General features: G+C 43.7%; 1 protein-coding gene across 1 annotated transcript in view; it reads right to left on the bottom strand.

The window, feature by feature from the left end:
* The window catches only part of DOCK10 (dedicator of cytokinesis 10), a 186,802-nt gene extending 161,764 nt beyond the window's left edge, over nucleotides 1-25,038 (bottom strand). Inside the window, exon 1 of the mRNA XM_035132552.2 lies at nucleotides 24,833-25,038. Within this exon, the coding sequence (XP_034988443.2) occupies nucleotides 24,833-24,958 (126 nt within the window). The 5' untranslated portion in view covers nucleotides 24,959-25,038. The remainder of the gene's footprint in view (nucleotides 1-24,832) is intronic.
* Between the last annotated feature and the right edge of the window lie 455 nt (nucleotides 25,039-25,493).

Raw genomic sequence — 25,493 nt, 5'->3', positions numbered from 1 at the left:
ATTAATGCCAAGTGCTATTAGATGACCCCCAGGGTCCCATCAAAACTTTGAGGTACTATTCCTGGGTTGACAGGATAATAGTGCTGATAACCCCTATGATGCAGGTTCAATCCCCATTTGGGCAAGCTGCATATTATTGGTTGGCAGGATAGTAGTGCTGATAAAGCCAAATTTTTGCAGGCCCAATCCCCATATGGGATAGGTGCATGTTCTTGCATTACAGGGTGTGGGACTAGATGACCACCAGGAGCAGACGACCGGGCGGGTAGCTTGAGGGTCGCTTAACACCATAATCTTCAACATTTTCTGAGGGAAAGAGGGGCACCCTACCATACTCTCCTCCGGTGAGAGTACTCCTTAATTTTCCTACATCTTTAAAAGATGTGGTTATTGAATTCAGTTTTGTTCCCGGTGAAGAGTTTGTGTAGCACAGTATTCTGCTTTAACCAGTGTACATGGTGGCAGGACTGTATATGCATTACTATACCACACAACTGCCGGTTTGTTTAGTCCAGGTACGTAAAAAGGCCGCACCAAACAAACCTCAACATTTTCTTCAAACCCAAGAAAAATGATATTAGTATAAGACATGTAATTAGACTAGAAATTTTTTAAAAATCAAGCAAATAATTGTAATAACTACCGTATAACTACTGTAATAAAACACTGCTATAATTATATATAATAATTTTTTTGTTTCATTCGCCTTTTCCGTGCTGAAATGTCACAACCTGGATGACCATAGCTTGCCCCCCCCCTAGATTTGTTCCTGGGTACACCCATGCAGTGCTCCCCAGATATTGGGAAGTACCCCTACCCCCAAACAGTCATTTCCCCAACTGTTGGAATAGCTGCATAAAGCATGAGTTTGCAAATCTGAAGCCATTGTGATACATAGTTTGTCACTCTCCTTTCCCCCTCTCTCTTCCAAGTTTGCTTCTGATGCGGTTGCTAGTGGCGGAGCTTCATGCTCCGGCACCGGGGGCGGAGAGCAGGCAGTGGCGGGGCTGGCGCACTGGGGGCATGGCGCGCCGCCCGTAGGGTCGTGGCACGCGTTCTGGGGTCATGATGCACTGCCTGTAGGGGCGTGACACGCGTTCTGGGGGTGTGGTTCGTAGCCCGTAGGGGTGTGGTGCGTATTCTGGGGCGGGGACTGCCACCTGCAGGGGCGGGGCACCCAGCGCAGGTGGGGGCAGCCGCAATGGCGCCCTTGGGATTGTGCTGCCCGGGGCAGAGCGCCCCTATCGCCCCCTTTCCTACGCCCCTGGCGGTTGCTGATAATATTTATTTATTGTTTAAAGGCAGAATGCTTAGAGAATACCCTGTTTCTCATATTTTAAGACATACCCATAAAATAAGCCATAGCAGGATTTTTAAGCATTCAAGGAATATAAGCCATACCCCGAAAATAAGACATAGTGATAGGCGCAGCAGCAATGCCGGCCGCAGCAGGAGGAGGAGGAAAAAAATAAGACATCCCTTGAAAATTAGCCATAGTGTGTTTTTTTGAGGAAAAAATAAATATAAGACATGTCTTATAATATGAGAAACACGGTACCTATTTTTTATAAAAAGTAAAACATTAAGTAAGCAACATCAACAAGAACCATTCTTTGGTTCAACTAAACCAGCCAGTTGAGGGAGGGGGGGCACTCATTTGCCCTCTGGCACAGAGCAACTTCCTTTCTTATACTAAAGACCTGTACATATGGGCATTGTGGCCCTTGTCCGGCTAATTCAACAATGGAATCCCCCAAACTCACAACAGTATGCTTTCACCTTCATAAGTCAATTGTTCTTCCTCACAGTAGCAAGTGAGTCACAGCATTTGCAGACAGTGGAAAGATCACATGGCAAGAACATTTCTGAGAAAGTAACATGCCACCTCAAAGCAGCAACAACTTCCTATCGAGCTATCTAAAGTCACTCAGTCACCTAGCAGGAAAACCTAACCTTTGCTGTTCTCCGGCATCACTGCCATGTTTTGTTTTGAGCTGGCTTTGTTTTTGTATCTTGCTTTAACATGCGTTGTTTCTCTTGTCCTCCCTGCAAAGGCTTTCAAAGTAACCATACTTCATCAGAAAGCTGAGAATGGGATAGGATTCATATGAGTGTGTGCCATTCAATTAAGGTTTACTCAGAGCAGAGCCACTGAAATTAAAGGACATGATTAAGTTAGATCCATTAATTTGAATGGGTTTACTCTGGATAGCATCTTTATGTACTTAAGATTAATGGGTAGGGGGAAAGTATATGCAAGAAAAATCCAATTGATTTCAGTTATATTAATTCACTAAGACCTAAAAGATCATAGTGCTTAAGTGTGAGAGAAAGCAAGTGCCTTTTCCAAATCTGGCCTCAGTCCTAAATATCACCACAAGGTGATAATAATACTATTCTATCATATGGGATTGTGGTAATTAATACTAAGGTAACGTATATAATACTTGAAATGTACAGCGTATGCAGAGTATGAATTAATCTGTGAAAAATTGTCTCAGTTGACTATGTAAAATAAATCAATGTAACACAACTGGGGAGTCAGCTTGTGTCTATGATAACTTTTAAATAAATGTGCCTGTCAAATAAAGAGAGAACTTAATTAGTTGGAATTTAATAGAACTTGCTCTGTAATCCTAAACATGTTTACTCAGAAGTCAGTCACATTCAGTTTAATTATCAGAAGTCTCTATACCTAAACTAAATTCAATTTAGGGCTTGACGGTTCAGTTTGTTCATGGCCATCTCAGTGTCACGTAAATTACATACATCTACTCTCTCTCTCTCTCCCACATTAAAATGTGATTCTGCCCCCCCCCAAAAAAAACAACCCTGCTTGAAATTTTGAATCTAAATACATATTTTTGATCCTATTTTCTCACAAAATACAAATTTCTAAATGCAATTTATGCTACATTTTGATATATATGCATTTTTGCTATATTAAGCTGAGAACTGCATCACAAAATTCAGAAAAGATAAAAAATCTGCAAGATAAGCTGTGTTCTGATCCACAGATTAGTAAGGAAGGGCAGATCAAGCCAATTCAAATCAGAATTCACAAAGAATGGGTTCCTCAAGCATCCCTAATAACTGGGTGAGGTTTGCAGATAACCTCTTCGTCTTTTAGCCACCTTCTTCATTGTACACATATACATTTCTGAAGATAGAACCATTGAAAATTAAACACTATCATTCTAACAGGACTGATTTCTTATTTCACAGTGAATAACACAATTTGACACTGTGACACAAATCACATCAAAAATGTGCCACACACATTGAGAGACATGGTTTTTCTTCTAACTAGATGAAATGTAGGTTAAGCAGCAGAAACACAGACAAGAAAAGACAAGACAAGACAAGACAAGGTTTGACAACAGGCAATGGTTCACTTAAGGAGGTCGAGTTGGTAGAGAATGTGCTGTTTAAGGGAGCCGAACATCAACACATGAGGTTTAAGTAGAGATGAAGCACTGGCAATTATAGGCAGAAACAAATTATATATATAAAAAAAGACACACACACCTCAAAAAGGGGGTGTAAATACAAATGCTATTTTATTATTGGGACAAACTATTTCAGAATCAGAGTTCTGGTCTAAATTCCAGCCATTAAAATCTTATTTCAAAATAGTTTTAATTGAATGTGATTTACCTACCTCTAGGCCAACATCCAGTTCTTGCAGCGCCCAACCAGTTGCATATGGAAAACCCATAGACAAGAGTGTAAAACTACTTTTCTCAGTTTTGATTCCCAACAACTGGAATCCACAATGTACCGGTAATTCTCATTTAAACATAAAATGCATTGCTGTCTGACATGTTCTCCACAGAAGGACTAGATCACTTCCAGGTTCGAACTCTATGATTAAATATTATTTGCTGCATATTCTTGAAGCACAAAAATGTTGTGGCTGTGATCTTTTCAGAATAAAATCTTTCACACCTGCTTTTCTAATACCCAGAAATTATTATTTTTGAATATAGTCTTCTTTTCCATTTGCTTGTATACCCCAGTATTTTGACATTATTTTGAGGTGAGATTATGTATGCTTTGCCTACTTTGCGTATGTTTGTATGGTTACATTTAAAAAAAATTTTTTTTGCTAAAAATTACTTAAGTAGCCAGTGGATGGGAAATGTTTACATCCTATTGCATATTTAGGGGAAACAGGGACAAACTCCTCTGCAAATTAGGGTACTTTGCTGGCTGTTGACAGTTTCTACTTCAGAGTCTCAATTGTACATCTGACAGCTCTGCAGTACAGTCATACCTCGGTTTAAGTACGCCTCGGTTTGAGTATTTTCAGTTTAAGTACTCCACGGACCTGTCTGGAATGGATTAATCCACTTTCTATTACTTTCAATGGGAAAGTTCACTTCAGGTTAAGTACGGACTTCCGGAACCAATTACATTCATAACTCGGGTTAAGTACGCTTCAGGTTGAGTACTCCGCAGACCCGTCTGGAACAGATTAATCCACTTTCCATTATTTTCAATGGGAAAGTTTGCTTCAGGTTAAGTACACTTCAGTTTAAGTACTTCACGGACCGTCTGGAACAGATTAATCCACATTCGATTACTTTCAATAGGAAAGTTCGCTTCAGCTTAAGTACGCTTCAGGATAAGCACAGACTTCCGGAACCAATTGTGTTTGTAAACCGAGGTACCACTGTACCAGTTTTCAGAGTCAGAACTAGTAGAGGTTGGTGAGAGGGGTTATATCATAAGAAGTCAGTTCCATCTTATAAATGCCATCCAGCCCAAGTTTCATTTCTGTCAACTCCACGTGACATGATGGTGTCACTAGCTAGTGCAAAGATAACCATTTCCCGCCACGTGTCACAGGTTCACCATCACCAGCTTAGGAGCTGCCACAGAGAGTGGCTGGCCTGTCTTTAAACTGAAACCTGCTTGTCTGACTGTTTTTGAGAGGGGAGCCTTTTCCCTCCACCTTCCCCCTTTTTCTTAATAATAATAATAATAATAATAATAATAATAATAATAATAATAATAATAATTAAAATACTGTGGTAGAAGGCTGGGTGGAACAAAACCGGGAAGCTGTTAAAAATCTGGGAGACTGAAGCAGGAGACCGCAGTGAGCACACACACACACACACACACACACACACACACACACACACAGCCACAAGGGGAAGAGGGGGTCAACCCCAATGCATTTTAAACCTCCTCTCAAGGAGTGGGAGTGAGGGGAGAGGTGGGCTGAAGAGGGCCACGAGGAGGCACAGGCCCAACCCGAGCCCACCTCCCCAGCGGCAGACCCGGTGGAGGAAGGCCTGAGCCCAGAGTCCCACTGGGAAAGACCTCTGGGTTTTGCCTTATTTTTTCCCCTTTTTGAATATTTTTTTAAAAAAATAAGTTAAATAATTAGTTTTTGGTTTATTAAATACAGTTACAATTATACATTTTTGTTATTTAAACTATAAATAACAAAAATTATGATTTTTTTCTTGAAGTGACACACCACCTGAGTTATGCTCAGTTTTTTGGCGAATTTTGACACACCAAGCTCAAAAGATTGCCCATCACTGTCCTAAGCTGTGCAATTCCTTCCCTACAGAAGTGCAGCTGCTGAAGACATATCTCTTGACAGCTGCATTGCAAGGGAGTTGAACTAGATAATCCTCAGGGTCCTTTCCAACTCTATAATTCTTTACCCTGGCCTTTGACACTTCACTCACTCTCACACACCAAGACCCACCCTATTCTTCTGACTGTAGACTGAATTAATGGGGTTCCGCTCAAGTGCAAGTTCAATTGTTGAGAAAATCATCACCATCCCTACATACCAACTGGCATGCATACAAGCAAAATGCCGTTAAATTTCACCTTCACAGATGATAGACATTCTGTGTTTATGAAACTGAACCCACCAGAACAAGGGTGGGTGGAAACAGAAATCCATCCAGACCCTTTAAGTAGGTGCCAGAACACAAAGTAACAATAAGAGCGTATGCCGAGAGAGGAAATGATAAGCCATCCTTTTCATAGCTTCTTTTTTCACTCCATATTTGATCATGAGTTTACTCATGTCTCATTTGCTTGTGTTAGCTTAGTATTTTTTTGTTTAGCAAAAGTTAATAATGTTTAATTTAGCCATCTGATTGTCATGCTTCTTCTGCAACGGTGGCTAGCATAAGACTTTCAATAGCTTCTGAAGTCCCACTGCCTTTGCTTTGTTTATCAGACTCTGTTGTATGCAGAACATAAACTTATTTCAGATCATTGGCATCTATATTCACTTGGACATCCACCAGTGCAAATGACAATTCATGCCCTTCATACAATTAACAATTATGTAAATGGCTTTTAAAAGTTAAATAGCAGGTACAGAGGCCCCAATCGGGGGGGGGGGTAGGGACTTTAATCCTTTGCCACCTGCTGTAGGTCCGATCCTGATAAAATGGTCCCACCCCCCAATCCAACCCAAGGTTCCTGGTCAGCAGAATGAGATGTTATAAACAATGCACATGACTACTGCTGTGGCGCTGTGGTTAAACCACTGAGCCTAGGGCTTGCTGATCAGAAGGTCGGCGGTTCGAATCCCTGTGACGGGGTGAGCTCCCATTGTTTGGTCCCAGCTCCTGCCAACCTAGCAGTTCGAAAGCATGTCAAAATGCAAGTAGATAAATAGGAACCGCTACAGCGGGAAGGTAAACGGCGTTTCCATGTGCTGCTCTAGTTTGCCAGAAGCAGCTTTGTCATGCTGGCCACATGACCTGGAAGCTGTATGCCAGCTCCCTCGGCCAATAATGCGAGATGAGCGCGCAACCCCAGAGTCGGTCACGACTGGACCTAATGGTCAGGGGTCCCTTTACCTTACTGCTGGAAATAATCAAGGGTAAGCAGGCACTGGGAAGGTTTTAATTAAAAAAAAAGATAAAATAATGTTCTTGAGGTAACTAAAAAATTACTCGGCCTGACGTTTTAAATTTACAGTTAGCATGTACTTTTTAGATTTCAGATAAGGTCTTCTCATACCAAATAGGTTAACCAAAGGTTTTTGAGTACCCTTTCGCATGTGCTTTTTCATAAAATTCATATCCTTTCTTTTTTCTTGTCCTAGATTAAGTATGGAAGAATTCAGTGGGAGAGTTGAGGTTCACTGTAGTTATAACTAGCAGTATAGAGAGAAATCCACTTGAAGGGGAAATTACTTTCAAGAAACATTTAAACCTAACCTGTCACCCTCCAGATGTTGCCAGATTACAACACCCACCATCCCTGGTCATTGGTCATGGTGGGAAGCCATCCCTGTAACAGACCTACACTCGAAATAATGTCAACCTAAACAGGCAGAGCAACAAATAAAACCAGCAAAAACATTCCTTTGTTGATCAGATTTAATTTTCCTTTCTTCACATCCATGCTGGTATCAGTTGTCTCCAGTTAGAAAAGAGGTGTTTTTCTCCTGCTGCTGCTTGTAAGCTAGCTGCATTCATTAAACACCATTATATCTGCATCATTTAATTTAGGTCAACATGTCAAAGCGATGCAAGTTCATATTTGCTCCCAGTCAGTCTATCTTACCCTCAAGAACAAAAGAAAGCTAAACAAGCTGTATCTGGACTCAGCGATAGAAATAATTGTGTATTTTATATTCCATGACGATACAGCACAAAGAGTACACGCACAGTTATATATGGCATATAATTTTGTTTCTACCTGTGTGGAGTTCCTATTTCCAAAGATAAATGTGAATGTTAGCCATCAATTTCATACTTAAGAGTAGGGTTGCCAGACTCAATAGAGGACAGGACTTCTGTGCCTTTAATTGCCCTGCTCTCTTTTGAGTCTGGAAACCTTAAAGAGAAACCAGCAGACCCTTTACTTGGAAATTAAACAATTTCTCTCTTTTCTCTGGTTTCTCTTTAAGGTTTCCAGACTCAAAAGAGAGCAGGGCAATTAAAGGCACAGAAGTCCTGTCCTCTATTGAGTCTGGCAACCCTACTTAAGAGTGATAGCAATGCATTTAAGAAATGAGGGCTTTGAACAATCCTAAGCCATTATGCATCAAGTCAAACACACCTGTAAACTAATCAATAGGGCACCAACCCTCAGCTTGATACTCGACATTAGTCTTCCACGGCTACCAGCCTTCCCTATTTTTATTTATATATTTTCTAATAAACCGCTATGCCGCACATCATCATGAGGGTGGTTTATACATATAAATCTTATTGTTGAAATTATAAAACAAAATGTAACAAATTAAGACCAGTATTGTAATACATACCAAGCAAACAGCAGAAAAGAGTTCCCCGTTACAAATGGACGACTTATCAACTGTTCTGAAATACCGTATTGGCCTGAATATAAGCCTCACTTTTTTTTTCCAAATTCCGACCATGAAAAGTTTAAGTGAGGCTTAAATTCGCAACCTTACAAATACGATATCACTGCTGAAATAGACATATGATAAAACGGATCAGGTGTGAATGCCTGCGCAATTTTAAAGGAGCAGTTTATGTTTAGGTATTGTCTTTTTTCCTCCCTCCCTACCCTTGAATTTTAAAGTTGCAGCTTATATTTGGGTACGGTTTATATTCAGGCCAATACGGAACCTCAGCGAAGTTGTTTTCAGCTGGCATCAAAACTCATGCCAGCTGCATTTCTGATGAGAGGGTATTCCATAGCTGGCACATCAGAAAAGGTCCTATAGCAAACCGCCACCCAATGTACCACAGGTACTAGCCAGAGCTTCAGAAGACCTTTCCCTGCAGATCTCAGGGCCTGGATAGATAGGTGTAGGCTGTGTATTAGAAGAGGGCTGGTCGCATCCATGTTATGGGAATGTGTGCCGTGAGAGTACAGTTCCGGGACAAACAGGCTGTACTCAAACTGGTGATTGCGAAGGGCAGTCGCCCCAGTCTCCTGGGCACTGACTGGTTCCCTGCCCTGGGACTGAGTATCTCAGGGCTTAATTCAATCCAAACCTGCCCTGAGATGAGTGAGGTATTATGCAAGGAATTTGCTGGTCTCTTTAATGGAAAACTGGGTTGTTATAAAGGGCCCCCAGTTGACTTCGAGTTGGACCCCGGGGTGGCTCCAATCCGACTCAAACCAAGGCGAGTGCCATTTGCACTGCAACCCAAGATCGAGGCAGAGCTGGATAAATTGGTCAAGCAGGGAGTTCTCTCACCCGTGGACTCTGCTAAGTGGGAGACTCCAATCGTCACACCCCTTAAAGCAAATGGGGAAGTCAGGATATGTGCAGATTACAAATGTACTATCAATAAGGCACTCAGGGGAAACTCATGCCCCATTCCAGTCGTATCACATCTGTTGGCTAAACTGGCTGGGGGCAAGGTGTTCGCCAAAATTGACCTGGCACAAGCTTACCAACAGCTGCCAGTAACCCCACAATCAGCGGAAGCACAGACTATTGTCACACATAAAGGGGCGTTCAGAGTTAACAGATTACAGTTCGGAGTTTGTGTGGCCCCAGGGATTTTTCAAGGGCTCATGGAACGCCTGTTAAGAGGTCTGCCGGGGGTCTTGCCATTTTTTGATGATGTTTTGATTGCTGGAAAAGACCCACAGGAACTGGTTGCGCGTGTCCGTGCAGTGTTGCTCAAGTTCAAGGAGGTGGGGTTGCAACTGAAAAAAGAAAAATGCAGTTTTGGGGTGCCAACTGTGGATTTCTTGGGGTTTAAAATTGATGCATCAGGCATCCACCCCACAGATGCTAAGATTAAGGCCATCATCGAGGCACCACGACCACAGAACAAGACGGAGTTGCAGTCATTCCTGGGACTTATTAACTTTTATCATTCGTTCTTACCCCAGAAAGCTTCGGTAGCTGAACCATTACATAGACTATTGCAGAAAAAGAATGTGTGGCGATGGGGGCGGGAGCAGCAGAAGGCTTTTGACTCCTTGCGAGGAATGCTGAGTAGCAGGAGCGTCCTTGCTCATTATGATGAGTCAAAGCCGCTGGTCCTGGCATGTGATGCCTCTCAATACGGTCTGGGGGCTGTGCTGAGTCATAGGGAACCGGATGGGTCGGAAAAGCCCATCTCTTTCTATTCCCGTACGTTGTCGCCCACAGAGCGCAACTATGCTCAAATTGATAAAGAGGCACTGGCTATTGTGTCCGGAATCAAAAGGTTCTATGATTATTTGTACGGTCGCCATTTCTCCATTGAAACGGACCACAAACCACTGTTAGGGTTGTTCAACCCAAACAAACAAACGCCACAAATTCTCTCCCCCAGAATGTTGCGTTGGTCAATATTCCTGAATGGGTTCCAGTACACCTTGACCCATGTGCCGGGGAAACAGTTGTGCCATGCTGATGCGCTGAGTCGATTGCCCCTTCCTGGCGGGAGCAATGAGGATCCTGCTCCGGCGGAGCACATTATGATGCTAGAAACACTTCCGGGGGCTCCTGTAACAGCTACGGATATAGCTGAGAAAACTAGGAAAGATGCTGTTCTCTCCCGTGTGCTCACTTGGGTGGGGAGGGGGTGGCCAGGTGGTCCGCATGAAGAAAAATTCAGGCCTTATGCGACAAGGCAGCACGAATTGTCCATGCATAAGGGTTGTCTCCTATGGGGAGATAGGGTGATAATCCCAGCACCACTGAGAAACAGGGTTCTTGAGACGCTTCACATGGGACACCCGGGAATGGTCAGGATGAAGTCGCTAGCCCGATGTTATGTGTGGTGGCCTGGAATGGACCAGAACATAGAACAATGGGTACGAACATGCAAGGCATGCCAAGAGGTGCGGCCAGAAGTGGCCAGAGCACCAGTCCACTGGTGGGAGCAGTCCAGGACTCCCTGGAGCCGGCTGCACATAGATTTTGCTGGGCCATTCCAAGGGAAGGTCTTTTTGGTTATCGTTGATGCATATTCCAAATGGTTAGAAGTGGCGATGGTCCCTAGCATGGCATCAGCTGCCGTAATCAAGGTGTTGAGGCAGCTGTTTGCTACCCACGGGTTACCTGAGACCATTGTATCAGATAATGGGGCAGCTTTTGTATCCCAAGAATTCGGGGCATTCTTGGCTGATAACTTTATAAGAGGGGTCACATCCGCGCCCTTTCACCCATCCTCCAATGGGCAGGCTGAGCGCATGGTAAGAACAGCCAAAGAATCCATTGCGCGCTTAATGGAGGGTAACTGGTCGGCTCGCATTGCGCGAATGTTATTTTTGCAGCATGCGACGCCGTGTACTGCGACGGGCAAGTCGCCAGCCGAGCTGCTCTTAGGTAGAAGACTGGTAACGGTGCTGGATTATGTCCACCCAGATAAAATGCCAAACCGTAATTCAAGAGCAACCCCCCAGGCTGAGACTGACACAACAAGGTATCTCGCCCCTGAAGATCTGGTCTGGGTGAGGAACTATTCACGAGGTCCGCGGTGGGTGGCCGGTGTGATCACCCGGGCTAGTGGACCTGTGTCCTATTATGTGACCTTGGAAAATGGGCAAGTTTGGAAGAGACATATAGATCAGCTGAGGCGCCGGGCGCTCAGCAGGGAGGAGTCAGATAATTCATCCCTGGCTAATGACGCACAGCTGCAAGACCAGAGTGAAAATGGTCCAGAGGTACAGTCACCAGGGGCTTCAGCAAATGAACCAGGGTCTGCTAGTCCTCAGGATGACGAGGTACAGGTCGGGGACCCTGAGATGTCTGGGACTCCATCTGTTCCTGATGAAACCCCTATAGCAGCCCCTCCACCACAGGTAACACCCAATCCAGAACCTGCAACACCTGTTGTCAGGAGATCAGGTAGAAGTTGTAGGACCCCACAGTACCTGAGGGATTACGTCTGCTGTGCTCACTAGGGGGGGAGGGGTGTTGTGTATTGAGTCAAAGGATTTTATATCTGTATTATAATTGTCTGTATTTGCATTAGGATAAAGTAACTGCCTTTTGGTTCCAGAGGGTACAGCTACTATTGGTTCATTTAAGCTGCTGTATTTGGATCCTCTGTCTTATTGGTTTCCTCCAAAAGGCAGCACTGTGATTGCTTGATATTGTTCCCTCCAAAATGTATCCCTTCCTAGCTAGTCCCCTGTCCCTATAAATGTAGCTTTCCTCTCCTCAGTCTTCAGTCTTGTTCACTTTAATAAAGAGCTGTTACTAGAGAACTGTCTCCAGCATGTTTTGTCAAGAGAGCTGAAATCACAAACCCCACGTCACAACAGTTCTCATCATTCCTGATCATTGGTCATGCTGACCACAGCTGGTGAGGGTTGTAGTTAATTCCCTGGAGGGCACTACACTGGCTAACCCAGTTATAGGTATACAGTATACTATACCTATATAGGTTAATTTTGATATGCTACTGGTTTCCTTCCCGCTCCCTCTTTTCTTATCATTATAAGAGTGGGGAGGCAAATTGGCAGCAAAGACTGGGAAAATTGTCCATCCTATGCTATGGTTGCAAGTTTTGCAGCGAGTATACAGTGGTACCTCGGGTTAAGAACTTAATTCGTTCTGGAGATCCGTTCTTAACCTAAAACTGTTCTTAACCTGAGGTACCTCTTTTGCTAATGGGGCCTCCCGCTGCCACTGCCACGTGATTTCTGTTCTCATCCTGAAGCAATGTTCTTAACCCAGGGTACGATTTCTAGGTTAGCGGAGTCTGTAACCTGAAGCGTCTGTAACCCGAGGTACCACTGTACTTAGCACTGCTATCTTTTTATGGAAACACTACACATTGTGATGTTGAAATGTATGTATCATTGCAGTTAGCAATTCCATAGGAATTTAGGGTGAGTCATTGGTTTTTACCATTTGTCTATGCTGAGTTCACTGCAGATTCCCTTCTTTTGAAATTTGATGGTTGGGAATGTGTGGAAATGGGGTAGGGAGGTGGATGAGTAGTAGAGGGTTTGTGACAGTGGAAGAGTAGCACCTGGCTGGATGTTTCTGAGCCTAGAAACACTGTGTGTGTGTGTGTGTGTGTGTGTGTGTGTGTGTGTGTGTGTGGCTATGCACTTAAGAGATCTCTCAGAGAACTCAGAAAGACTGAAATATATGATTCAAGAAGGGGGATTTCACCCATCACTAGAGCTAAATATTTCCAGCCCTTGACTGAAGGCTGGTTCACACACTGACCCAGTTGAGGAGTATGCGTATACTGTTTCTTGCCATGTGTACAATCTAATCTGATGCATGGGAATGACACACGTAGAATTAGGATCACAAGAATCTGGCCTACAAGTAAATATGCATGCATTTATCTTTTTAGTCGTTAATTATCTTAGAATCATAGAATCATAGAATCATAGAGTTGGAAGAGACCACAAGGGCCATCCAGTCCAACCCCCTGCCAAGCAGGAAACACCATCAAAGCATTCCTGACAGATGGCTGTCAAGCCTCTGCTTAAAGACCTCCAAAGAAGGAGACTCCACCACACTCCTTGGCAGCAAATTCCACTGCCGAACAGCTCTTACTGTCAGGAAGTTCTTCCTAATGTTTAGGTGGAATTTTCTTTCTTGTAGTTTGAATCCGTTGCTCCGTGTCCGCTTCTCTGGAGCAGCAGAAAACAACCGTTCTCCCTCCTCTATATGACATCCTTTTATATATTTGAACATGGTTATCATATCACCCCTTAACCTTCTCTTCTCCAGGCTAAACATACCCAGCTCCCTAAGCCGTTCCTCATAAGGCATCGTTTCCAGGCCTTTGACCATTTTGGTTGCCCTCTTCTGGACACGTTCCAGCTTATCAGTATCCTTCTTGAACTGTGGTGCCCAGAACTGGACACAATACTCCAGGTGAGGTCTGACCAGAGCAGAATACAGTGGTACTATTACTTCCCTTGATCTAGATGCTATACTCCTATTGATGCAGCCCAGAATTGCATTGGCTTTTTTAGCTGCTGCATCACACTGCTGACTCATGTCAAGTTTGTGGTCAACCAAAACTCCTAGATCCTTTTCACATGTACTGCTCTCAAGCCAGGTGTCTCCCATCCTGTATTTGTGCCTTTCATTTTGTCTGCCCAAGTGTAGTACTTTACATTTCTCCTTGTTAAAATTCATCTTGTTTGCTTTGGCCCAGTTGTCAAATCTGTTAAGGTCATTCTGAAGTGTGATCCTGTCCTCTGGGGTGTTAGCCACCCCTCCCAATTTGGTGTCATCTGCAAACTTGCTCAGGATTCCCTCAAGCCCATCATCCAAGTCATTGATAAAGATGTTGAACAAGACTGGGCCCAAGACAGAACCCTGTGGCACCCCACTAGTCACTACTCTCCAGGATGAGGAGGAGCCATTGATGAGCACCCTTTGGGTTCGGTCAGTAAGCCAGCTACAAATCCACTGAATGGTAGCATTGTCTAGCCCACATTTTACCAGCTTCTTTACAAGAATACCATGGGGCACTTTGTCAAAGGCCTTGCTGAAATCAAGATAGGCTACATCCACAGCGTTCCCTTCATCTACCAGGCTTGTAATTCTGTCAAAAAATGAGATCAGATTAGTCTGACATGACTTATTTTTCAGGAACCCATGCTGACTTTTAGTGATCACAGAGTTTCTTTCTAGGTGCTCACAGACCGTTTGCTTAATGATCTGCTCTAGAATCTTTCCTGGTATTGATGTCAGGCTGACTGGGCGGTAATTGTTTGGGTCCTCTCTTTTCCCCTTTTTGAAAATAGGGACAACATTTGCCCTCCTCCAGTCTGCTGGAACTTCGCCTGTTCTCCAGGAATTTTCAAAGATTATTGCCAGTGGTTCTGAAATCACCTCTGCCAGTTCTTTTAATACTCTTGGATGTAGTTCATCTGGCCCTGGAGACTTGAATACATCTAAACTAGCCAAGTATTCTTGTACTACCTCCTTACTTATTCTGGGCTGTGTTTCCCCTGCTGAATCATCTGCTCCATATTCTTCAGGTCGGGCGTTTTTTTCTTTCTTGGAGAAGACTGAGGCAAAGAAGGCATTGAGGAGTTCTGCCCTTTCTCTGTCCCCTGTTTGCATTTCACCATCTTCTCCTCTGAGTGACCCCACTGTTTCCTTGTTTTTCCTTTTGCTACGGACATACCCATAAAAGCCCTTTTTGTTGCTTTTAACCTCTCTGGCGAGCCTGAGTTCATTCTGTGCTTTAGCTTTTCTGACTTTGTCTCTACACGTGCTGGCTATATGTTTGAATTCCTCTCTGGAGATTTCCCCCCTTTTCCATTTTTTGTACATATCCCTTTTAAATCTTAACTCAGTCAAAAGTTCTTTAGATAGCCAGCCTGGCTTCTTTAGGCACCTTCCATGTTTCCGTCTCATTGGTATTGCCTGAAGTTGTGCTTTTAATATCTCCCTTTTAACAAACTCCCAACCATCGTGAACTCCCTTCCCTTTTAGTATTACTGTCCATGGGATTTCACCCAGCGTTTCCCTAAGTTTTCTGAAGTCGGCTTTCTTAAAGTCTAGAATTTGGACCTTAGTATGCTTGGTTGCTCCTTTCCGCTGGATAATAAACTCCAGAAGAGCATGGTCACTCCCACCTAATGATCCTGCCACTTCTACCCCACTAACCAAGTCATCACTATTGGTTAGGACCAGATCTAAAATGGCTGATCCTCTTGTTGCTTCTCCCACTTTCTGGACAATGAAGTTGTCTGCAAGGCCAGTGAGGAATCTGTTCGACCTTATGCTCTTGGCTGAGTTTGACATCCAACAAATATCAGGATAGTTGAAATCCCCCATTACTACTATCTCACTTCCTTTGGAATGCTTGGCCATCTGTTCCAGGAAGGCATCATCTGTGTCCTCAGTTTGGCTTGGGGATCTATAGTAAACTCCCACAATGAGATCACTGTTGTTTTTCTCTCCCTTAATTTTGACCCAGATACTCTCAATTTGGCTTTGAAGTTTTAAATCCTGGATCTCTTCACAGGTATACATATCCCTAACATATAAAGCTACTCCTCCTCCTTTCCTGTTTGGTCTATTTCTCTTAAATAGATTGTATCCCTCTATTACTACATTCCAGTCATGAGACTCATCCCACCAGGTTTCAGTGATGCCTATTATGTCATATTTAGTTTGCTGTACCAAGAGCTCAAGTTCATCTTGTTTATTTCCCATGCTCTGTGCATTAGTATACAGACATTGAAGACCGTTGATCATTCCCCCATGTCTCTTATTTAAGGATATTTTCGTCCCACCACTAGGTCTGCATGCTGCATCTTGTATGCACATATTCCCAGCATTTATTTCTAAGGCTCTTCACATCTCCTCATTAATTAGACCTTCTCTTAAATGCCCCCTTATTTGCATTCTGTTATTTCCCTTCCTCAGTTGGCTGCTGAGCACATCAGCACCATCTGAATACGCATATCTGCCATTCAAATATTGCAGTCCAATTATACAAAGAGCAACCCAGGTAGCAAACATATTGCCTGCACTATCTCCAGTCCTGAGGTGAAACAGGAAAGTGTCACCCCACTACCCCTTCTGAAGGCACCCTTACCTTGGATTGTGCAGCAGTGCCCACAAAGTGACAGTGGCGGGTTCCAGCGAGATGATCTCATAGCTATTGCAAGATCTCACAGAAGCTGCCACCACTTCTCTGCCATCAGCGGAGGCAGCAGGGTGGGCAGGGCACCCATGGGAACACTGCCTCTTGGGCTTCCGCTGCCCAAGGTGGCTGCCTCAGTCTGCCTCACAGGTGGACCAACCCCAACTATTTCAGACTGCAGTTGGTGATTTGCATGATTCAATAAATCTAATGTTTACTATGGTTCATCAACCATCAAACAAAGTTCAAAATACAAGAAATACAAAATCATATCCTCAGAAGAACTAATTAGGAATTACTGAAGATGACCAGGTAGAAACTAAAAATCATAGCAGGTCTGAGAGATATTACAATGTTCAGATATATTGCCACCTGTAGCAAATTTATTATTCCTCCTTTTGTAAGACTGACTCAGCTCAATTGATCTTTCATGATAATCAGTCCATTTCCTCCCCTGCAACTGCAAGCTATTTGCCAATTGCTTATTTCCGCTCTTTCACTTCAAACTTGCTACTTTGCCACAGCAGGACAACAGATTTTGTAAAGTTAAAGCTAATTTGATAAAAAAAATGAAGTTTACAAACCTTTTGAAATGTTTGCTATTCAGCATGATTCATAGAGCAAATGGTTTCTTTTTTCTTTCTATTTTTTGTTACTTTAAAACTTTATCCTTTCTTTAAAAATTACAACAGCTTATAGCAGCACACCTAAACTAAGGTGTGTGTGTGTTATCTTGGAGTCTGCAAGAATTTAAGGGTCAGTTTGTTAATCATCTACCCACCTGTCCAAGCTTGGATGCAGCTTTCTTTGATTCTTTCCTCCTTTTCCATTTCATTTTTGTTCTCTCTTTCCCTGCTACTTCTTTTCTCCTTTCTCCCATCTCTGTTATGCTTTATTCCTTTGGCTGGACTTTCTTGCTCTTTTTCTACCTCCTCCTCTTTCGAGGAACAAATTCATCTCTGGTGTCAAGCTAGTTGGACAGAGCTGCAGGAATAAACTGGCCCTTTGTCTTGGTCTCTCCTAGAGGGCGAGTCCAGCAGCCAGGGAATTTGCAAGCAACACATTCTTGCCTCTGCCCTTTTCTGGTTGCCTCCTAATCCACCGTTCCAGTAGCTATGAGATATATCTATATGTTGGTAGCTTAGCCTATTGAATGATAAATGCAAATGTTAAGAAGTGAGCCTCTTCACAACATTTCTCCAGGGAGAGAAATTATCCTACAGTAAGTAAGATCAGTTTAACAAAATGTGATTTACCGCAGACTAAATATTCAGCAGAATTTTTGGAAGTTTTTGTTCAGATTACCCTGTAGAGCATTACCAGTTTCTTTTCTCTCTAAAACCCATCTGCATTATTTAAAGTGATGGCTAACAGATGACACCTCTATTGCTTCATAGGGTTGCCTTTCCGAAACCCACCTCTTCCATGAAGCCTTTGGCACAGCGCACTAGTTCCCATGCCCAGTAGAACACAGCCTGCAACTAAGGCTAAGGATGTGTAACTGAAACTAATGTATATTGCTTCTCTGTTTAGCCCTGCCTCTACTTCCCTTTCCTTTCTCTATTTCCCCCGTGTGGAATTTTAGATTGAAAAGCCACTGGCCAGTAGCCTGTTCTCTTGTATTCTGTAAAGTGCCATGTAAGTAACAACAGCAAGAACAAACAACAACAACACTTGTAGGAACCTGATATGGCCAGATCCTACTTAACATACAACGGGACGCGGGTGGCGCTTTGGGTTAAACCACTGAGCCTAGGGCTTGCCAATCAGAAGGTCGGCAGTTCGAATCCCCGCGATGGGGTGAGCTCCTGTTGCTCGGTCCCAGCTCCTGCAGTTTGAAAGCACATCAAAGTGCAAGTAAATAAATACAGTGGGAAGGTAAACGGTGTTTCCGTGTGCTGCTCTGGTTCACCAGAAGCGGCTTTGTCATGCTGGCCACATGACCTGGAAGCTCCACATGACCTGGAATCTCCCTTGGCCAATAACGCGAGATGAGTGCCGCAACCCCAGAGTCGGTTACGACTGGACCTAATGGTCAGGGGTCCCTTTACCTTTACCTTTTACTTAACATACATGTACCATAACTGGCTGGATCCACAGACCTTCTGTGGACAGATCAAGAGGAGAGAGCAGAGAAGAGAAAGTCACTAAAGTTGGCTGAGTAGCTCTTGCAAATCTGCTGTCTGTTCACATTTTAACCCTGGCTCTTCAGGAGACACACTGCATATTCCAATTCCACTGGAGAAAAATGCTTCTTGGATTTTCTGCCAATTCCCTACCACTTAACCTATCAGTTATAATATTCTGGGTCTATTCAGATCCAAAGCTCTGATTCTAAAGTGGGGTGAACCATTCTGTACAAATAAAATAATAATTGCTCTCATTAAACAGCACGGAATGTAGGTTGCACACCATTTACTCAAAGGAAATCTCACTAGAGGTAACAGGACAACTACAGTGAAAGTGGACTGCAACCATAAGCTTCAGACCATTTGGTCTTTCTCTGTCTCTCTCCCCCACACACTAAATTTGTGTTAGAATATCGCTGAGCCATTGTTTCTCCTAACCACATCCTGTGGCGATGCTGCAGTGTCTAATTACTCACAGAGCGAAATTAAACATGGGTTTCAACTTTCTTTGTCCATTTTGAAATTTCCTAGCAGATAACTCAACATCAGCAGCTGTATTCATCAGGAAGAGAATGCAAAGGCTTACTGAAACAAATGCAGGGAGCAATCTACCAAGCACTGCTGCAGCACAATCTTCACTTCAGTGGGGCTTCTGTACCAAAATGAATGATGAGTGAAGGCTACACAGAAATGGTGCTGGGTGAAATGAACTAAGCACAAATGCCTGCTTTGTTTCCTGCTATGAAGAGAACAGATGGAAAGCACTGTGGCACCTTGGGAGTCTGACAGTGGCATCCTATGCTTTACACAGTAGCAAGCACCACTGTGTTCAATGCAGCTTGCTCCATAGTAAGTGCATTTAGGATTGCAAGCTAAGGCTTCAAGTTCTGTGCACACGTATATGGGAATATGACCCTTCGAATACAAGAGGACTTATTTCTGAGTAAACACACATGGATCACGCTTCACATCCTACACGAGGCAGGTACTACACATGGCAAGCTGTGTCCACATCTTCCACTGCTGTTCCGCAGAATCAACAGCTGCAGGCAGATGAGCAAATGTGCAGAGCTCCAGCTACACAGATTCAGCTTCTAGCAGCCTCCATGACTATTTATTTTGTTCCTAGAAATGACCTTCCATAGTTTACTGTGGCTTTAATAGGCCACAGTACTAGACATGCTTAGAATACATTCACTGATTGCAATGCTCTGCATTAAGCAGTCAGTGGTCTGCTTTAAGCATTCACTTAAATGGTCTGGACAGAGGAGTAGCAAGGTCAGGTGGTACCCGGTGTGAAAATATTTTTGTCACCCACCCACATTGCAATTTTTGGGAACGTTGCCCAGAGTTCTTGGGGGAGGGTACCCCAAAGTTGTTGAGCTTTTTTTAGGGAGGGTTGGCCGCGAAACAGATATGCCCGCTGATCGTTCAAATCTGACCGACGATCACATAAAATCGTGTCAGCGCCGCCAGCTGGGGGTGCGAGTACCGCCTGCCAAAGCTGTCAATAAATCTAAGTCTCAACATTAACAATTTTGTAGCATTTGCAAGAAAGGCCACACAAACTTTTTTAAAAACTGTCACAGTTAACAACTATGAGGGTGGGTGAAAAGAAAAAGTTACATTGCAGGTCAAAATAACGAACACAGAACAAACTTTAAATGTTATGGTATATTCTGGAGACTTAAATATTCCCACTAATGAATTATTTCATATAAACTAATAATTTAATGGAGGGATTGTTAGTGTGTTGGCTATGATACTGATGGCCGGGTGCAAAATAGAATTGGGATCCTACAGCTTTAACAGTTGTTTAGAAGAAGAAAAAATCAGTAGGTGCACCTACTTGGCACCTAAGTGGATAGGCTTTTGGTTTAATGCATATGTGTACATCATCAAGATACACTTGTTCAAAAAGCTGAGAACTGGAGATAAAGAAAATATAATGCATTGGGACTGTACAATAAACCTATATTGAATTCAATTTAAAATAATCAAACCCCTGCCTTGAAAGAGTTAATAGTCATGAGTGGGTCACCCTTTCCCCTCACATCTAATCTGAAATAGGTTTATTTGAATAAGATCAATTCAGGAATAAAATTAATCCAAAATGTGATGCTTTCCAAACTAGTAAGACCTCTGTATTTCTATCTGCATTTTCAGTTATGTCACTGGGCATATGATGGATCTAACCACAAAATTTCAAAACAGGAAGGTAGATTAATATATTCAATGGATGTTTCCTTGGCCTGGCCCACACATTTTTCAGAAGGGACATTCAAAAATATAATTCTTGTCCTGCAAGCTTAAATCATGCGGTTCATTAATTCCTGTTTCATTCCACTGCCTGTGTAGACCCAGCCTATTTATATGCCAGAAATATCCTGTTTTAAAACTTCAGAATTAATAGGCATGTAATGCTAAATAGCTTCAGTGAGACTTGAAAGACTTGTACATTTGTGTGGTGCAACCTTCAGATTATGTTTTTAAATACTGTACAATAGATGTACAAACATCGGGCATTTTTGTTTTGTTTTGTTTTGTTAAATAACCATATATCTTTTTGGTTTCTGGAAATAACAAAGGTAAATATTTTTGGGAAATTACCTGGTTTGCGTGCAACACTAAGCCAAACCATGGTTTAGCATGAGCATGAACAAACAAACGAACATTAAGGTTCTCAGAGTGAAGATTACGACTGCTCCACCTCAAGTCCTCCTGCTACAGCACTACTCAGGCTGAAACCATGGTTTTGCTTTGCATTGCATCCAAGTGGGGGTTTATTGTTTATCTCACACCAGACAAACCATGAGCAGTAACCAAGGCTTGCTCTTGATAATGATTGTGGCTTGTCTGGGGGAGACAAACCAGAAGCCCAGATTCAGACATGATGCTAAACCACGTTATGGCTTAGCAGCTCTTCACTCCAGGAACCTGCATGTTTACTCATTTACACTAAGTCATGGTTTAGCTTAATGTTACATACAAATACATACATTGTATAACTCTGATGTATCAAACCTAAGTAATTTATGTTACTTACTCAAGAGGGAGTATTTATCACTGCCAAATGACTGCTGCTGGAAACTCTTTTGCCAGAAATCTGTTGCTGTGCAACATAAAAATGAACTTGGTGATGGAATTCCTCCTGTAAGTTCACACATGGCTACAATCCTTGGCTGAGTGAACAGCCAAGAAATATATGGTACTGTATAGCATTTTCCAGATCTGTAGTACTCTAGCCAACAGTAACTTAAAGATTTTTAATTTAACAATAAAAATTATGCAGTTTTGAGCCCACACTGACAGTGCCTTTGGATGTCACAATCAACCATGGTTTATCACGACAAGAATTAGCTTAGTGAAGCCTCAGGCTCATATATTTCCCACTTTTCTCTTCTCCCTTGGCACAGCTGCAGAATGGAATTTGGAAGCTTTCGCTTGTGATTAACCATAGCTGCTTGTGAACTGATTGCAAAAAAAGGAAAGGGGGGGGGGTAATCTGAACTACAGTTTGCTTGCAACAAGCCAATTTAAAATTATGGATTATGAAGCTGTCTTGTTTCAACACACCATCATTATGATTTACCGCTGTTCAGATCTGAATGTATTTAATCAGAAGCAGAAGCTTCCAAATGCCTTCTCATGTCTGGAGTAGAGGAGATTCTAAGGTTTAAGTTTGTTCCTGTCACAATAACTAATGAGTCGTGACAGCAGAAGGCAATATAAGGTCTTCTACTTTTCACCCCTCTCTTCCCCTGATTTGCCCCTCACATCGGCTGGGGTGGGGTGGCTTTCAGAGGAACTCCTAGAATAGTGCATGGGGAAGAAGGAGAGGGGAGGTTGTTCCATCTGGTGTGCTGAAATGCTGGAACTGATGGAACTAACTTCTTAAAACTACATTGCATTCCCCCAATGGTTCTAACAGCCAGTATTAGAAAAACCAGTTATGCTTTTTTGCACACATGTAAACCAAAAACTGTTGTTATGGGCAGGGTATTCTTACACTGAATAAGAATGTACCCACTTGCCATAGATAGCAATAAGCAGGAAGGTTTTTGCCATAGTCGCATGGCAGCCTGGTTATCCAAAATTGTCCCTAGTTAAGACATCGTTTTTTCATGGGGAAACATTGCCAATCGATGATGAACTCATAATGAAGGCAGTTTATGAATGGAACATCTTCATCCACCCACTTCTTATGCAAGAGACACAGAGTTTGCACCAATGTTCCTGTACTGGAACATTGTCCATAAAAATTACAGGAAATAATTTTGCAATGTTTGCTCACTGCAGACCAAGGACACATCAAATCTTTCCCCCAAGTGTTACAGTCTATATTAAACTGTGTGATTTTTCAGTTGGGTAACCCCCCCCAAAAAAACCCTGTAAAAACAATGGAACCCTCCTTACAATGGAGGTCATGGCAATTTCTGTGCAACAGGGGTAGCTGGATGGGATCTCTGTTAGAAAGTAAGAATAAAGAAACCTGCAAACATAACAAATTCATAATGGAATACAGTTTCATTGACTAGTCCACTTCATGATAAATTGGACTCTGGTATAGGAAAGCTAATGGCATACATTTATTATGTATCACAATATATTTTGTTATGCTTTAAGCAGCTACAGGCCTCTTTGGGTGTTTTACCGTAGTTGCAACTTCCCAGCAGGAAGTTGATACTATTTGAAAGTACCAATGCCCGGCAGAAGCAACATAGGTACAGATGGCTACAAAGAGACAGATGTCATATCTTCTTCTTCTTTCTTCTTTGGCAATCTCTCATAGCCGAGTAAGATTGTCTTCCATAAACACAGTTTTAACAATGAGTCCGTAAGAGACTGCGGAGGACAATCCTGGAACCACACGTCCTTCCACAGTGGGGACATTGGTTTCCGAGCAGGAGTTGATCATGGTGTGGATTTGCCAAGCGTGCCTTATGCAGTGTTTCTGAGATGCAAAAGCTAGGAGCTAAATGGCACCTTAAACCTAGGTTATGGGCACCACAATGGAGCGTCTAGGCTCGCTTTTTCAAAAAATAATAACAAGAATACATTTTTCACACGGTCTAGTCCTCATTTTAAGACTGCCAAAAAAACAAAGCCATACTTCCCCCACCCACCCCACTAATATTCTTATGAGGATCCCTTTTCCAGTCTTCAGCGAGTGGCTGGAAGTGGAGAGGCAGAAAAAGGCCCTCCTTTCCTTCTAGCAGTGGCAGTTTCGATCTGAAATATTATGGGCAGTACTGTGCCCAGTGCTCAGAAACTAATTGCATTAATGAATTCCCATTGCAAAATGGTGGGAGTTTCCAATGCTGGTCCTATGCAACACACCAGAACATGCTGTATGAAAGACCTTTGCCACAAGCTTATTAATTAAAGAGCTGCTGTAAGGGTGCAATCCTATGCACACTGAGTAAAACCTACTGAGCACAGTGGGATTTGCTTCTGATCCCACATGCATAGTATTACCCAGCAGGAAGGCCTTGCTTTGAATCTTGCTTCTGTGGGGAATTTAGGAAGGAAGGCTGCAATCCCACCCGCATCTCCCTGAGAGCAAGATCCCAGCATCAATTCCCAATAGACATGCATCTGACACTGTTGCGTGCCACTTTTTCGGCTAACCTCAAGTCTGAAAGCTTCAGCCCTGCGTCTCTCCCTCGTTCTCATCTCCAATATGAAAGGGGTGGGTGGGAAAATACTGATTTCCCTTACAAAATCATAGAATTGTAAAGTTGGAAGTGATCCCAAAGGCCATCTAGTTCAACCCCTGCAATGCAGAAATCTCCCCCCCCCACCCACCCATGACATTCGAATCCACGACCTTGAGATCGTATCATGCTCTACGGCTGAGCTATCCCAGATTAAAGTTTGCTTAGAAGTTTGAAAGAACGATCGGGAGGCGCTCTAAACGCTCGATAGCGCTATACGAAATAAGACAGACGCGCCTCGCTACAGTAAACGCCGGGCCTCCCCGCGAGCCAAAGGAGGCGCTAGGGCTCCCTCCGACTCCCCCACTTTGCGCCGTTGCTTCCACGTTCCCCCCCCCTTCCAAGCCACATGGTACGCGCGCCCTGCCAAGAGATGCCAGAGCGTGAGATGGGACAGCGCGAGTTCATTGGAGGCGCCCGGGGGGAGACGGGACGACGCTTTTTCGCGCCTTTCCCGCGCTCTGCAGAAGAGACGAACTGAACTCACCCTCAGCTGGAGTCGGCAGCGGCTGGCGACGCTGGCGACGGCGGCGGCTGCGCTCTGGCGGTGCTCGGACGCCAAGCTGGGTCGTAGCAGGCTCCGGGTGAATCTCCGCGTTTTCTCCACAGCCATGAGAGGGGTCAGAACGGCTGGCAGCAAAAGTCCGGCGCAGACTGGCAGCTCTCCCGCCTCTCAGCCGCGTTCAGGAAGCGGAACTCGGGGCTTGCTTGCTTGCTTCTTCTCCCTTTCCCCCCTCCGCAGCTCGAAGGCGTGACACGCGCGTTCCCCCCCCCCATCCACCTCCGCGGCGCTTTTCTTTTCTTTTCTTTTCTTTTCTTTTCTTTTCTTTTCTTTTCTTTCTTTCTTTCTTTCTTTCTTTCTTTCTTCTTCTTTTTTTTTGAGGGGGTGGGGAGCGTCGCTCGGCTTTCGAGGGGGAGCGAGAAGAGGCAAGGCATCGGAGCGGAGACGGAGCTCGCAGCGTGAGGCGCCCAAGTTGGCAACTCTGCAGACCGACTGGCGGGACAGCTTCCCCGCCAGCTGCCCAGCCGCCTCTCGCACACGGCTGCCTTGGCCGAGCGGGGTAGGAGTCAGAGCCTCCCTGCCGCTTCCCGCAACAGGCCGAGGCTGTCAGGGCTCCTACTTCGCTACTGGAAACAGCGGGGCCCTC

Source organism: Zootoca vivipara, chromosome 5 (assembly GCF_963506605.1).
Source record: "Zootoca vivipara chromosome 5, rZooViv1.1, whole genome shotgun sequence".
In the NCBI taxonomy this organism is placed as follows: domain Eukaryota; kingdom Metazoa; phylum Chordata; class Lepidosauria; order Squamata; family Lacertidae; genus Zootoca; species Zootoca vivipara.
Note: the sequence above shows the minus strand (reverse complement) of the source record. Positions and strands in the feature narration are given on the sequence as shown.